This window comes from Pelophylax lessonae (genome assembly GCF_965119305.1).
Source record: "Pelophylax lessonae genome assembly, chromosome: 10".
NCBI classification, from domain to species: domain Eukaryota; kingdom Metazoa; phylum Chordata; class Amphibia; order Anura; family Ranidae; genus Pelophylax; species Pelophylax lessonae.
In genome coordinates this window covers 96,584,666-96,601,351 of record NC_138777.1, presented here as the reverse complement: position 1 = coordinate 96,601,351, position 16,686 = coordinate 96,584,666, and the positions used below count along the sequence as shown (strand labels likewise).

General features: G+C 41.5%; 1 protein-coding gene across 1 annotated transcript in view; it reads right to left on the bottom strand.

Moving 5' to 3' along the window:
• The window catches only part of CAPN1 (calpain 1), a 145,251-nt gene that overhangs the window by 50,398 nt on the left and 78,167 nt on the right, over nt 1-16,686 (bottom strand). The window contains exons 8-11 of the mRNA XM_082271169.1: nt 13,452-13,537; nt 13,261-13,332; nt 11,271-11,431; nt 64-236 (exon numbers count right to left, since the gene is read on the bottom strand). Of these exons, the coding sequence (XP_082127295.1) occupies nt 64-236; nt 11,271-11,431; nt 13,261-13,332; nt 13,452-13,537 (492 nt within the window). The remainder of the gene's footprint in view (nt 1-63; nt 237-11,270; nt 11,432-13,260; nt 13,333-13,451; nt 13,538-16,686) is intronic.

Genomic DNA, 16,686 nt, shown 5'->3' with positions numbered 1-16,686 from the left:
TAAATATGTCACACCAAGTATCCTAAATACTATCCTAAAACTGAACACTGTCGGCTACAATACCTCATAGACGGCAAAACCGATTGTCTCCATGTCCTTTCCAAATCTTCTCTCTTTTCTTCTGTGTTTCTGCATAAGGGCAATGAGGAAGGTGCAGCCTTTTTCACTGCCATATTCATCATCTTCATCCTCATAGTCCAGCTTTATTTTGAACTGAGGGTTAATCCAGAATGTAGCTATGAAGGAAAAGTATCATGATAAAAAGGAGGGGAGTAATTTAGCTTGAGAGTCAAATATAAATCAGCAGCTAATCAGTACAAATATCAGCTCAACTGTTACTGACTTGTCAACAGCTTGGCAACAATTTCCTAGACATTGTAACAGCTGTACCATCATGTGATCTGATTTGTTTTTTAAAAGGTGAATTATGTATCAATGTTTCAAAGCTTTCAGCCTAGCATCATAAAAAAAAAAAAGTACCTAGTAGTTTTGCTTTTTTGAGGTAAGGAAAAGATAAAAAACACTGGAGAGGGACTAATCTGAAGAGAAAATTATCAAAGCAGCAGACCAGGGGATATCTATGACACAGACTGCTTCCGGACGAATACATTGTTTTTCATATATTAATGCTTAGAGGAGATTATTAGGGTGGATAAATATTTTGTTGGGGTATTATTTATGTATAGATTATTATTTAACTATTTTTGGGAATTTATTATCTTATTAGTGTTATTATTAATTTCTATTATCTATTATTTGCATTTTATTTCTTTGTTCCTTGATGTATAAGCAGGCTTGGTAAAATACTATGTAGCGGAGTTCTGGTTTCCTTTACAAAGCATACTGTTAACATTGTTTAATGGTATTAAAGTTTACAAAAATAGTATTACACTGTAGATTCCATTTTTTTACACCTATTGCTGACAGATGAGAAGTGGATGGAAAGGAACGATTAAGTTGAATAATTATATACTCTCAAGCACCTTTTGACCTTTTGTCATATTAGGGTTGAACATTAGGGATGAGCTAGCTTTACAATAGGGAAGTAATGCTCATGAAGACAGTTCACAATTTTAGGTGGAGTAAAATACACTTTTTGAAGTGGTTTTATGACATTGCAAATGGGTCACTATTCATTTAAAATTTAGAAAAACTGCTGTTAAATATTACCTGCTTAGAGGCCCTGTATGGCCATGCCCCCATCTTTTGTGAATTTGCAGATGAGAAGTATAGAAAAGCAAACATAAACAGTACATAATACCCTAATGCTTCTTTACTTTTTTTTCCCTTTCCTAACTCCTTTTGTTTGTGCAGTACATGTACACGAAGGGTCAGGAAGGAGCTTGTAACGGTCCATCCTGTGTTTGAAAGTTTAGATGGGGTGGATACAACTCCAGCACTCCAACCCCTTTTTTTAGTTCCTCCTTCCCCTGCACACATGGCTACACTTGGCAAAGGGGCACAAACCTCGGCAGCAAGCTAGAGCATGCACACTTTTCACGTGCCTCCACTTCCATAGCAACCTGTCATCACACTGAAATCAGAATGTGAGGCAGCATGGCAGGCTGTGCTCTCTCCTTACCACCAGAAGCTCAGCTGTCCTGTGTTGTGTGCTGCACTTTTTCTTTCTCCTCTGCAGCTCTCTGTGGGGTTTGACAACCTCCCCTGTGTCCTCTGACTCCCCCCCCCCCCTCCCTTCCCATCCCTCTGCAGCATTCAAAGCCTAAGTTGGCTTCTCCTCTTGCCGCTGGGAGCTGAGAAGGGGGGGGGATTGGTTTGTCAGAATAGTGGGGGTGGGGTGGTAGTGTCAGTGAACTTATGCTCAGGAATCCTCTGGATAAACACAGGTACGGTGCATCCAGAAAATATTCACTGTGCTTCACTTTTTAAACATTTTGTTATGTTACAGCCTTATTCCAAAATGGATTAAACTCATTCTTTTCCTCAAAATTCTATGAACAATACCCCATAACAACGTGAAAAAAAGTTTGAAATCTTTGCTAATTTATTAAAAATAAAAAAATCATATGTACATAAGTATTCACAGCCTTTGCCAGGACACTTAAAATTTTACTCAGGTGCATCCCGATTCCACTGATCATCCTAGAGATGTTTCTACAACTTGATTGGAGTCCACCTGTGGTAAATTCAGTTGATTGGACATGATTTGAAAAGGCACAAACGTATCTATATTAAGGTCCAACAGTTAACAGTGCATGTCCACGCACAAATTAAGCCATGAAGTACAAGGAATTGTTTGTAGACCTCCAAGACATGATTTTATCGAGGCACAGATATGGGGAAGGTTACAGAAAAATTTCTGCAACATTGAAGGTCCCAATGAGCGCAGTGGCTTCTATCCTCAGTAAATGGAAGAAGTTTGGGACCACCAGGACTGTTCTTAGAGCAGGCTGCCCAACCAAACTAAGAGATCAGGGGAGAAGGGCCTTAGTCAGGGAGATGACCAAGAATCCAACTGTCACTCTGACAGAGCTTCAGAGTTTTTCCCTGGAGAAATGAAAACCTTCCAGAAGAACAACCATCGCTGCAGAACTCCACCAATCAGGCCTGTACGGTAGAGTGGCCAGACAGAATCCACTCCCCAGTTAAAGGCAAGACAGCCCACCTGGATTTTGCCGAAAGGCACCTGAAGGACTCTCAGACCATAAGAAACTAAATTCTCTGGTCTGATAAAACAAATCGAACTCTTTGGCCTGAATGACAAGCGTCGTGTCTTGAAGAAACCATGCACCGCTCATCACCTGGCCAAAACCATCCCTACAGTGAAGCATGTTGGTGGCAGCATCATGTTGAGGGGATGTTTTTTAGCGGCAGGAACTGGGAGACTAGTCAGCATCGAGGGAAAGATGAATGCAGCAATGTACAGGGACATAGAAACATAGAAACATAGAATGTGTCGGCAGATAAGAACCATTTGGCCCATCTAGTCTGCCCAATATATCTGAATCCTATGAATAGTCCCTGGCCCTATCTTATATGAAGGATAGCCTTATGCCTATCCCATGCATGCTTAAACTCCTTCACTGTATTTGCAGCTACCACTTCTGCAGGAAGGTTATTCCATGCATCCACTACTCTCTCAGTAAAGTAATACTTCCTCATATTACTTTTAAACCTTTGCCCCTCTAATTTAAAACTGTGTCCTCTTGTGGTAGTTTTTCTTCTTTTAAATATGCTCTCCTCCTTTACCGAGTTGATTCCCTTTATGTATTTAAAAGTTTCTATCATATCCCCTCTGTCTCTTCTTTCTTCCAAGCTATACATGTTAAGGTCCTTTAACCTTTCCTGGTAAGTTTTTTCCTGCAATCCATGTACTAGTTTAGTAGCTCTTCTCTGAACTCTCTCTAGAGTATCTATATCCTTCTGGAGATATGGCCTCCAGTACTGCGCACAATACTCCAAGTGAGGTCTCACCAGTGTTCTGTACAGCGGCATAAGCACTTCTCTCTTTCTACTGCTCATACCTCTCCCTATACATCCAAGCATTCTGCTGGCATTTCATGCTGCTTTATTACATTGTCTTCCCACCTTTAAGTCTTCTGAAATAATTACTCCTAAATCCCTTTCCTCAGATACTGAGGTCAGGACTGTGTCAAATATTCTATATTCTGCCCTTGGGTTTTTACATCCCAGGTGCATTATCTTGCACTTATCTACATTAAATTTCAGTTGCCAGAGTTCTGACCATTCTTCTAGTTTTCCTAATTCCTTTTTCCTACATCCTTGACGAAAACCAGATCCAGAGCGCTCTGGACCTCAGATTGGGGCGAAGGTTCATCTTCCAAAAGGACAACAGCCCTAAGCACACAGCCAAGATAACAAAGTAGTGGCTACAGGTATAAACTCTGTAAATGTCCCTAATTGGCCCAGCCAGAGCCCAGACTTGAACCTGATTGAACATCACTAGAGAGATCTGATAATGGGTGTGCAACGATGCTCCCCATCCAACCTGATGGAGCTTGAGAGGTCCTGCAAAGAAGAATGGGAGAAACATAGAAACATAGAAACATAGAAACATAGAATGTGTCGGCAGATAAGAACCATTTGGCCCATCTAGTCTGCCCAATATATCTGAATCCTATGAATAGTCCCTGGCCCTATCTTGTATGAAGGATAGCCTTATGCCTATCCCATGCATGCTTAAACTCCTTCACTGTATTTGCAGCTACCACTTCTGCAGGAAGGTTATTCCATGCATCCACTACTCTCTCAGTAAAGTAATACTTCCTCATATTACTTTTAAACCTTTGCCCCTCTAATTTAAAACTGTGTCCTCTTGTGGTAGTTTTTCTTCTTTTAAATATGCTCTCCTCCTTTACCGAGTTGATTCCCTTTATGTATTTAAATGTTTCTATCATATCCCCTCTGTCTCTTCTTTCTTCCAAGCTATACATGTTAAGGTCCTTTATCCTTTCCTGGTAAGTTTTTTCCTGCAATCCATGTACTAGTTTAGTAGCTCTTCTCTGAACTCTCTCTAGAGTATCTATATCCTTCTGGAGATATGGCCTCCAGTACTGCGCACAATACTCCAAGTGAGGTCTCACCAGTGTTCTGTACAGCGGCATAAGCACTTCTCTCTTTCTACTGCTTATACCTCTCCCTATACATCCAAGCATTCTGCTGGCATTTCGTGCTGCTCTATTACATTGTCTTCCCACCTTTAAGTCTTCTGAAATAATTACTCCTAAATCCCTTTCCTCAGATACTGAGGTCAGGACTGTGTCAAATATTCTATATTCTGCCCTTGGGTTTTTACGCCCCAGGTGCATTATCTTGCACTTATCCACATTAAATTTCAGTTGCCAGAGTTCTGACCATTCTTCTAGTTTTCCTAAATCCTTTTCCATTTGGCGTTTCCCTCCAGGAACATCAACCCTGTTACATATCTTTGTGTCATCAGCAAAAAGACAAACCTTACCATCGAGGCCTTTTGCAATATCACTTATGAAGATATTAAACAAAATTGGTCCCAGTACAGATCCCTGAGGTACCCCACTGGTAACATGACCTTGTTCTGAATGTTCTCCATTGACTACAACCCTCTGTTGTCTGTCACTCAGCCACTGCCTAATCCACTCAACAATATGGGAGTCCATGCTCAATGACTGCAGTTTATTGATAAGTCTTCTATGTGGGACAGTGTCAAAAGCCTTACTAAAATCTAGATATGCAATGTCTACTGCACCTCCACCGTCTATTATTTTAGTCACCCAGTCAAAAAAATCTATAAGATTTGTTTGACATGATCTCCCTGAAGTAAACCCATGTTGTTTTTCATCTTGCAATCCATGGGATTTAAGATGTTCCACAATCCTATCCTTTAATAGGGTTTCCATTAATTTGCCTACTATTGATGTCAGACTCACTGGTCTATAGTTGCTCGATTCCTCCCTACTACCTTTCTTGTGAATGGGCACGACATTTGCCAATTTCCAGTCTTCCGGGACGACTCCTGTTACTAATGATTGACTATTGTTACTAAACGACTCCTGTTACTAAAGAAACTTCTCAAAAATAGGTGTGCCAAGCTTGTAGCATCATACTCAATAATACTTGAGGCTGTAATTGGTGCCAAAAGAGCTTCAGCAAAGTATTAAGCAAAGGCTGTGAATACTTATGTACAGTGGGTACGGAAAGTATTCAGACCCCCTTAAATTTTTCACTCTTTGTTATATTGGAGCCATTTGCTAAAATCATTTAAGTTTATTCTTCTTCCTCATGAATGTACACATAGCACCCCATACTGACAGAAAAACACAGAATTGTTGACATTGTTGCAGATTCATTAAAAAAGAAAAACTGAAATATCACATGGTCCCAAGTATTAAGACCCTTTGCTGTGACACTCATATATTTAACTCAGGTGCTTTCCATTTCTTCTGATCATCCTTGAAATGGTTCTACACCTTCATTTGAGTCCAGCTGTGTTTGATTATACTGATTGGACTTGATTAGGAAAGCCAAACACCTGTCTATATAAGACCTTCCAGATCACAATGCATGTCAGAGCAAATGACAATCATGAGGTCAAAAGGAACTGCCTGAAGAGCTCAGAGACAGAATTGTGGCAAGGCACAGATCTGGCCAAGGTTACAAAAAGATTTCTGCTGCACTTAAGGTTCCTAAGAGCACAGTGGCCTCCATAATCCTCAAATGGAAGACGTTTGGGACGACCAGAACCCTTCCTAGAGCTGGCCGTCCGGCCAAACTGAGCTATCGGGGGAGAAGAGCCTTGGTGAGAGAGGTAAAGAAGAACCCAAAGATCACTGTGGCTGAGCTCCAGAGATGCAGTCAGGAGATGGGAGAAAGTTGTAGAAAGTCAACCATCACTGCAGCCCTCCACCACTCGGGGCTTTATGGCAGAGTGGCCCGACGGAAGCCTCTCCTCAGTGTAAGACACATGAAAGCCCGCATGGAGTTTGCTAAAAAAACACCTGAAGGACTCCAAGATGGTGAGAAATAAGATTCTCTGGTCTGATGAGACCAAAATAGAACTTTTTGGCCTTAATTCTAAGCGGTATGTGTGGAGAAAACCAGGCACTGCTCATCACCTGTCCAATACAGTCCCAACAGTAAAGCATGGTGGTGGCAGCATCATGATGTGGGGGTGTTTTTCAGCTGCAGGGACAGGACGACTGGTTGCAATCGAGGGAAAGATGAATGCGGCCAAGTACAGGGATATCCTGGACAAAAACCTTCTCCAGAGTGCTCTGGACCTCAGACTGGGCCGAAGGTTTACCTTCCAACAAGACAATGACCCTAAGCACACAGCTAAAATAACGGAGGAGTGGCTTCACAACAACTCCGTGACTGTTCTTGAATGGCCCAGCCAGAGCCCTGACTTAAACCCAATTGAGCATCTCTGGAGAGACCTAAAAATGGCTGTCCACCAACGTTTACCATCCAACCTGACAGAACTGGAGAGGATCTGCAAGGAGGAATGGCAGAGGATCCCCAAATCCAGGTGTGAAAGACTTGATGCATCTTTCCCAAAAAGACTCCTGGCTGTATTAGATCAAAAGGGGGCTTCTACTAAATACTGAGCAAAGGGTCTGAATACTTAGGACCATGTGATATTTCAGTTTTTCTTTTTTAATAAATCTGCAACAATGTCAACAATTCTGTGTTTTTCTGTCAGTATGGGGTGCTATGTGTACATTCATGAGGAAGAAGAATGAACTTAAATGATTTTAGCAAATGGCTGCAATATAACAAAGAGTGAGAAATTTAAGGGGGTCTGAATACTTTCCGTACCCACTGTACATGTGATTTGTTTAACAAACTTCTTTCATGTTGTCAATATGGGGTATTGTTTGTAGAATTTTGAGTAAAATATTAAATTTAATCCATTTTGGAGTGAGGCGGCGTTCAGAAGGTCAGTGGTGAGTGAGGCGGCTTTCAGAGGTCAGCGGTGAGTGAGGCGGAGTTCAATAGTAAATGGACATCTATCCCACAATATAGCCCACAGCCCTTCCCCGCACAACTTCCCATTCTCCCTGGACTGTGGTTCCCCTTGTCTGCAGCATGAGCTAAGCACAGCATTAGACCATCACCGATCTCCTCCACAATGAGCTCCGGACATTGGTACAAACCCACCCAAGAAATCCCATCTGGAATTTTTTAAAGTTGACAGCTTATTATGCAATGGGTGCACTGCTGGGTCTCCTCTGCCTGTGACTGGCTGTTGGATTAGACCGCTTACAGGTAAATTTGGCCTGAGCTCATCCCTGCTTCCCATATACACTGGATAAAGTTCTGCAGAGCATTTATAAAGTGCACAATAAAGGCAAGGCTCATCTCCACTTCTCCTCCACCACATCCAGACGTGTGTTCCAGCACCGCTCTAACCAGGGATGATTCATCTGTGGCATCACTTCCAGGTACCAAACATCTGGTTAGAGTGTTGGAACTATGCCAGCTCAAGAACCTGTGTGGGTTGGTGGCACTCCTCTATGAGACCAAGTCTTATGTAATAATGCCATTGTATGTTGGGCACCTGCAAATGTAAGTGTGCCTTGGTTTAATGCGATGAGCCTCCCTTTTCCGTAATTTTTATATATATTTTGAACCTACTTGGTGAGTAGAGGAGGAGACGTGGAGATGAGCCTTGCCTTTATTGTGCACTTTATAAATGTGCTGAAGACCTTTGTAATAATAAATGTCCATCTTTTCTGGTAAGTAATATCTGTCCAGACAGGCAATCACAAGGCACTGTTGTCTGTGGATTTCATTATTTTGGATGGCGGATAATAAAAATATCAATTTTGGGTGTAGCACATCTGTTTTTTTTTTCTTTTTTTTTATTTTGAGCAGAAACTTATTTGCACTACCACCATTTATTCATCATTGTGGATGGAGCACTATTGAAAATAGCCATTTAGGGTGGAGCACTTTTGACATTTTGAACTTTCTGTATTGCACTTTATATGTCATGCACTTTATGTTTTTAAGCACTTCGCTGATATTTAAAAACATTTTGTACATTTAGTTTTTAATGATTTTTTTATGCCTACCTAAATATTTTATTCTATGAATTATTGATGGATTGCTTTGAAATTTTTCTACTAGCACATAAGGATTGCATATAAATAATTTGAATTTTTGCACTTTTCTTTAATAGCACTGCCTTTACCCATTATCCATGCTCTGATAGAGTTTTTGTTATATTTTACATTACTGTAAATTCAGGCAATGCTAGTCTGCTGATAAAAGCAAATGCTACCTGTATATTTTACTTTACAAAAGTATATTGTGCATTTTCATTTTAGCAGGAATGTACAACAAATATGTATAAATGGCACATCAGTAACTTCTCTTCACAGAAGTGCTGCTGCTACTACAAAAACCCTGTGTGTTCAAGATCATCTGCCTGTAAGGGAGAAGAAAGAAGGGAGGGTAAAGGCCCGTACACACGATACGAAAATCGGAAGTAAAATTTCGTCCGACGAACGATCTGTCGATTTTCGGATTGTTAGTATCGTGCTTTCGACAGCCGATTACAAATTTTTGGATGACAAAAACTGGATGTGCAGGGTATAAAATTTCTATTGTACGTCAACACAACATCTGATTTTAGTTTAATCAGTACAGTTTTCGTCCGAAAAAAATCGTAATAGCAAGACTAGGCATGCTCAGAAACGAAACAACACATACAAAACAATTCAACACATGACATCACTTCTGAAGTTGAATTCTGTCGTACGGGAATTTTCGTATGAAAGTAACCTCTTCACTTTCAATATGAGACTAACATGCAACAAAAAAAGGACGAAAGATAATCTGATCGTGTGTACGAGGCTTTAGAGCACTGGTTCTTAATCTTGTTGGAGGTACTGAACCCCACCAGTTTCAAATGCGCATTCACCGAACCCTTCTTGATTGGAAAAATAAAATATGATTTTTTCAAATTCAAAACATAGGTATATATTTATACATAGGTGCACAAAATGAACAAAACCATTAAAGAACAAAACCATTAAGAACATAGAACAAAACCATTAAAACATGATTTTCACACAAAAACATAATAATGAATATTTACTGCAAATCAGTTTGACTTCTGCTGTTGTCTTTCAGAGACCAGTTCAGAAATGACCTCCGCCGAGCCCGCGAGACTGACTCACCGAACCCCTGGGGTTCGATCGAACCCAGGTTAAGAACCACTGCTTTAGAGGGAGAGGAGCTGTGCTGCTGTGCTTTGTGAAGTCTCAGGAAAGTCTGTAGTCCCTCCTTAAGGTAATTATCTCTTTTTTAACAGAAGGGGTGCACATTGCAGAGAGCAGGAGTTTTAGGTACTACAAGCTCATAAGGATTAGGACTGTGTAAAAAAAAAAAAAACATCTTTTCTAATTAAAGCAGAACTAAAACCCCCTGTACTTTACAGCCAAGGAAGCTGCCATTTTAGCCTGATTGATCTGCAGTTGCCATGGTGCACATGTGATCAGCAATAACACAGTATTTCGATGGCTTGATAGTCCAGCTTAAAGTTGGCATAAGCACACCAGTAAGTGTAACATTTATTATTCATGGCATGCCGTGCATGTAACTGTTAAATTCATGGCTTTAGTACCACATTAAAACTAATAAAAAAGGGTCGGGCGCTAGAGTAACGGAACCTGCGCCCCCCTCTATGATGAAAAACAAAAAAAAACATGGGGGTCATAGAACAGTTATGTGGGAATGGTGCACCAGGATGGATGCTCAAAGTATACAGTCACACAAGCAATAGCCACAAAGAAGCGCTGAATGGACCCACCAGGTGGTGAGTGATGGCAGCAACAAATGTCATAAATGGTAGAAGACACTGTGTAATTCAAAAAACATTAAGGAGTTTATTGTTGACAAATCCATAAATATCTATAAATATCGATCCAAAAAAATCCACCACTCTATGGCTTGGAACACAATAAGGCCACCTGCACTGCTGCACTGTTCTGGCTGGTCTTGTTTCTTCAGCAGCTTGTCAGAGGGGAATTATCCAGTGAGTTTCTTACCCATTTGGGTTTCATAACACAGGTCTGGGGTACTTGCACAGGGCTTACCACTGTCCTATATCATGGATGCATATTTTTGGATTTGTCCCCAATAAACTCCTTAATGTTTTTTCAATTACTCAGTGTCTTCTACCATATATGACATTTGTTGCTAACATCCCTCACCACCAGATGGGTCCATTTAGCGCTTCTTTGTGGCTATTGCCTGTGTGACTTAGTACAGTACACTCCTGAGACTGTTCACACCAAATGTTGATGTCATGTCAGTTTTTTTCCTGTGCAGAAAACTGCATACACATTGCAGATTCTTGCGCAGAAAACAATCCGCATGTGATGCCAGTGTTGTGGTGTGAACAGGACACACAGAGAACAATTGTTTTTTTTTGTGCCCTTGCATAAAAGCTGACGTCTCTGCACCACATGGTGTGAACGAAGGTTAAAAGTGACATATCTGATGAAGTCTGTCAGCAGCAGTAACATGCTGTGGATCCCCTACCTACCCATCCAGCAATCTTCACTGTGTCAACCTGTTTTGAGCTGCATAGCATTACTCCTGGAAATTTATACTGCCTTAAGGAGTCACTCTACAGTACCTTTTTTTTCCACAGTATTACGTGGGGCAGCAGCATTTACTGTATGTGCAGTAAGAACTTGCTCTTTTGGAGATCACACAATGAAGATAGCTGGATCTTGCATTTTACTACAATAAAATAATTTTCAGGTTATAAGAATCAGAAACAAATGTAATATAATTACCTGGATAGTTTCTACAGCCACCAGCTGTGCTCCCTTTTCTCCAGTTTCCATGATAAAACGTTGTGTTCCATTTGCGAATTTTGCGGGCTTTCAAGGCATCTGGTGTCAAGTTACAAATTTCTAGACGGGAAAATTCCCGGAGAAAATCTTGAAATGACATCCTAAAAGAAAGAAACCACACAAAGAATATACCAGTGAAAAGGTTTGCAGAAAGTTAGGTTTTGATTTGTAAATTATATAATCTGCATTGAAATCATAATTAAGCACCTAAATAAACATTTCAGAGGCTGCTATCTCAGATCTCCTTTTGAAAATGCTAGCTGTCTGGTTTGCCTGTTGACCTTTCGTTTTTTACACTTTCTAAGTCACAGATTTGGAAGAAGTATGCAGATAACAAGTTCTGACTTCACTTTGTCTTGACTTACTGCATGCATGATTCATGTTCAGTGATTTAGAAATAATTAAAGTCAGAGAAAACAAGGTAACTAGCTTTCTGACCAAGACCAACAACTGTAACCCCCACATTATTCTGTGGTGGGTTTCTTTTATTTAGGCAGAAAAAACGCTCATGTTACAATTGTGACACATTTTCTTTTTTTCACAATTATATTGATTACAGGGTCTGCAGTCACAAGCTTTTTTTGAATAGAGTGAGAAAGGGTTAGAACCTCTGTCTAATATTTAGCGCTGTGTACCCACAGGTTATTTACACACAAGCAGTATTTGAGAATAAATCTTCCCAAGACAGCAATAAATCCCTGACAGAGGTTCGGATTCTTCTCCACTCTACCAAAAAAAGTTTTGGCTGGAGTTACACTTTACCCTGCTACAGTAATTTTCTGGTTAGTCTGCACCAGTGGTGACCTGCCAATCATTTTATCCTCAGATGGCAATTTTGTAACCCAGTACTGCTATCCACAGAGCAGCTTGTTTTGTATAACCCCTATTCTTTGAAAAAGAGTAACAGCAGAAAAAGACCAAGTGTTCCATAGTGTCTGCCCTTTCTTTTTTAAAGTGCTATTAAACCCACAACAGTAAAATCAGTCTGTATGTGTCATAAAGCACGCTTGTTATACTCACTGCGGAATCTTAAGGGGTTAATCTTCTGCATTGTGTAAAAAGGCTGCTTGATCCTGTATGCACATATCCTTCTCTTCTTCCACTGACTCAAAAAACATGTCCGGATAAGACAGGGCCTTTGGAGTCAGGCTGCATAGGCTCAGTTTGGTGTGTATTGCTATAGAGGGTTTTTTTTATTTTTTGGGGGGGAGGGTGCATGTGATCAGCACAAGGCCAATCAGCACTGTTCAGACAGGGGGCAGGAGCCCTGCAGCCTCATAGGACAGCTCAGTGAAGTATGAAAACTCCTCCTGCAAGCTTCATAAGGAAATGATAGAAATCATAAGACTGCTATATGCTGCTGATGAGAACATTTATTTAGAAGTTTATATTTACTAAAATAATTGCATTTCCATGTTTTGTGTATTGTGTAAGACCAGATATAGTGAATGCAGGGTCTTGGATTTAGTAACACTTTAACATATCAGCTAGTTTTTTTGTTTGTTTTTTATTTTTTTGCTTGCGTGTAAACCTATGTTTAGCCCAAGGTTGCTTAAATTCACATACTGTTGATTGACTCACTACCTCTACCAGAAGTCGGCTCCAAGCATACACTTCTGGTACAATAATAGTTTTCAAGGTTAGTTACTTTGGATAACAATGATTACAAGTCAGAATAGAATTAGCTAAAAATATAAATTCTGCCATATTGTGTACTTTCTGTAGATACTTTACAAATGCATACACATTGGCCACTTATGGCAGAACTATTTCAGATTTCTCTTAACGGTGATTTGTTGATGAAGAAATGAAAATGGAGGAATCTAAAGCGTCATCTGTAATTCTCAATGTACCGCAAATCAGAAATATCTGTAAAGTCCAGTTTGATCCAAAATCATTTTACAAAAAACTATACTATAGGAACACTCACCAAAATTCACCATCTTCCATTTGTCGTCTGAGATCTCGCTCTGATGCATCTACATAATTCCATTCATTTGAACTAGAAAGATACAAATTTGCATTTAGACTGATTAGCTGATACCTTTTTGAGACAAACTCAATATATTAATACATACGTAGTCATAAAGAGCATGACAGATGCCAAGTTCTAAAACGTACTTATCACTCCAGGCACCGGTCCACTCAACCTCACCCCAGGGGTTCCTCATGCGAACTAATTTAGTACCTTGGCCTCTGTAATTAACCTTAAACAAAAAAAAAAACAAAAAAACATTGCAATCAGGCTTCAAGATTTATTTGCCAATGATGAAATGTTGTAATATGTTTCCATAAGTCAAACAACGGTAATACAATATCAGCATATCATAGCCAGGAAATCCTACTTTATTTGGAAAAATGTGCCCGAGTGATTAATTAATGATGAACAATGAGAGGACTGGCTGAATTTCAATCAGTGTGTGGCCTCAATTGCTCTACAGAAGTCGATTATTAATGCAACTTCTTTAGAAGGGACATGTTGGAAAATTTTCAGATGAATCAGCAGCTGCAGCCAATCAAGCAGTGGCGGCCGGTGCGTTGGGGGCGCAGGGGCGCCGCCCCTCCTCCCATCCATGTGTCTGGCCCCCTAATCTGCATGCGGGGCGCCGGACTCATGGAGCTCAATGGGGGTTTTTTTCTGAGTCACCTGATTAGAGTCAGAGGCTCTAATAGGCTTCAGAATAGGGTGGACCCGGGGCGCAGAGCAGTGCGCCCCAAGCCCACCCATTGTGTGACAATAGTGAATGAAAATTCGCTATTGTCACACAGATCCTCCTCCTGGCCAATCAGGAAGCGGGTCTCGTTGGCTGAAAGGCAAAACCATGCCATTGGCTGAGGAGGAGGTGGGAGGACCCAAGGAGACGCCGGGGGACTGAGGAGAAGCTGCAGGTAAGTGCACTGGTCTCGGGGGGGGGGGGGACGTCATGCTACGCTACGCTGGTCACGATGATCTCTCTGCATTGAATGGGGGCACACTGATATCTGCATTGAAGGGGGCACACTGATCTCTCTGCATTGAATGGGGACACACTGATCTCTCTGCATTGAATGGGGACACACTGATCTCTCTGCATTGAATGGGGGCACACTGATCTCTGCATTGAATGGGGGCACACTGATCTCTACATTGAAAGGAGGCACACTGATCTCTCTGCATTGAAAGGAGGCACACTGATCTCTCTGCATTGAAAGGAGGCACACTGATCTCTCTGCATTGAAAGGGGGCACACTGATCTCTCTGCATTGAAAGGGGGCACACTGATCTTTCTGCATTAAAGGGGGCACACTGATCTCTCTGCATTAAAGGGGGCACACTGATCTCTCTGCATTAAAGGGGGCACACTGATCTCTCTGCATTATAGGGGGCACACTGATCTCTCTGCATTAAAGGGCGCACACTGATCTCTCTGCATTAAAGGGCGCACACTGATCTCTCTGCATTAAAGGGGGCACACTGATCTCTCTGCATTAAAGGGGGCACACTGATCTCTCTGCATTAAAGGGGGCACACTGATCTCTCTGCATTAAAGGGGGCACACTGATCTCTCTGCGTTGAAGGGGGCACACTGATCTCTCTGCGTTGAAGGGGGCACACTGATCTCTCTGCGTTGAAGGGGGCACACTGATCTCTCTGCGTTGAAGGGGGCACACTGATCTCTGAGCATTGAAGAGGGCACACTGATCTCTCAGCATTGAAGGGGGCACACTAATCTCTCAGCATTGAAGGGGGCACACTGATTTCTCTGCATTTAAGGGGGCACACTGATCTCTCAGCGTTGAGGGGGGCACACTGATCTCTCAGCGTTGAGGGGGGCACACTGATATCTCTGCATTGAAGGGGGCACACTGATATCTCTGAATTTAATGAGGGCACACTGATCTCTGCATTGAAGGGGGCACACTGATCTCTCTGCATTTAAGGGGGCACGATGATCTCTCTGCATTGAAAGGGGGCACACTGATCTCTGCATTGAAAGAGGGCACACTGATCTCTCTGCATTGAAAGGGGGCACGCTGGTCACTCTGCATTGAAAGGGGGTACGCTGGTCATTCTGGAATTGAATGGGGGCATGCTGGTCTCTCTGCATTGAAAGGGGGCACGCTGGTCACTCTGCATTGAAGGGGGCACACTATACCTTGATTACTGAATGCCCCTTTCACACTTTTGTGACCTCAAAGTCACGCAATTTTTTACAGCGTTTTTTTGCTGCAAAGCAATGCCTATTACATTTTTCTGTTTGCGCCCCCCCCCCAAAAAAAAAAAAATTTGAGCACCAGCCGCCACTGCAATCAACTGCAGCCGCTAATCAGTGTAGTCCAGCCTTTCTCAACCTTTTCAACACAGAGGAAGCCTTGAAATAAATTTCTTGTCTCTGGGAACCCCTGCTAAAGATGAAAAATCTACAACTCATGACACATTAGTGTGACAGTCAGTGGGAAGAATGCTGCTTACTCTTGTCATCATTAGGAAGAATTACCCCCTTACAGATAGCTAAAAGGAACAATGGTGTCATTGGAAACTTATCTGAGAGGCAGAAATTGACCATTTCTCAAGGAACCCCTAGCAACCTCAGGAGGAACCCTGGTTGAGAAACCCTGGTGTAGTCCGATTTTATCAGCCCTTATTCTGAGCATAGGAATTCTGATTTGTATCACCCAATACCTGAACTCTATGTTCATGTGCTTCTGCTTTTGCTGGCTTATCTGTGATTTTGATCTTCGATTTGCCTGCTGTTCCTCTACCTAACTGCTAGACTATTGTTGTCTATAGTTTGTTTATGACCAAGCTTTTTTACTACTCCTGCCAATCCTGACTCGTTTCAGGTTAACTCTCATCACATCCCTGCTACTTTGTACTCCACGGCTATTACTGGACTGCTGATGTATAAAAATAAGAAATTATCTTCTCAAGCCCCATATTTCACTTATGGATGTGAATTCTAACATATGGGCTTACCACTGCTGCTCTGAGGAGTCCTTCAAATGTGAGATAGTTTTAACTCACTAGTCATGGAAATTTAGGTCACACTAGATGTTTTTAACTTGGCTTTTAGGAGTGTTTTTTTTTTCTGCCTCTAAACCCCTCTGCATGTTAGCCTATGTGTCTGAGCATTTGGAGGAGTTTAGAAGCAGGTGCATTTAGAGGCAGAAAAAAAAAAAACCCACTGTCAACACGATTAGCAGCAGCAGCGTTTTGGCAGAAAAACTCTTGATGCATGTAAATGCATCTAATCTCATATTAAGACTCCATTCACACTAATCCGACTTCTCAGGCGACTTGTCAGCCTGAAAAGTCGCGGACCGTCACGCTCCCATTGTGCGGTACAGGAACGGTTCTAATAGGAGCGACACAAGT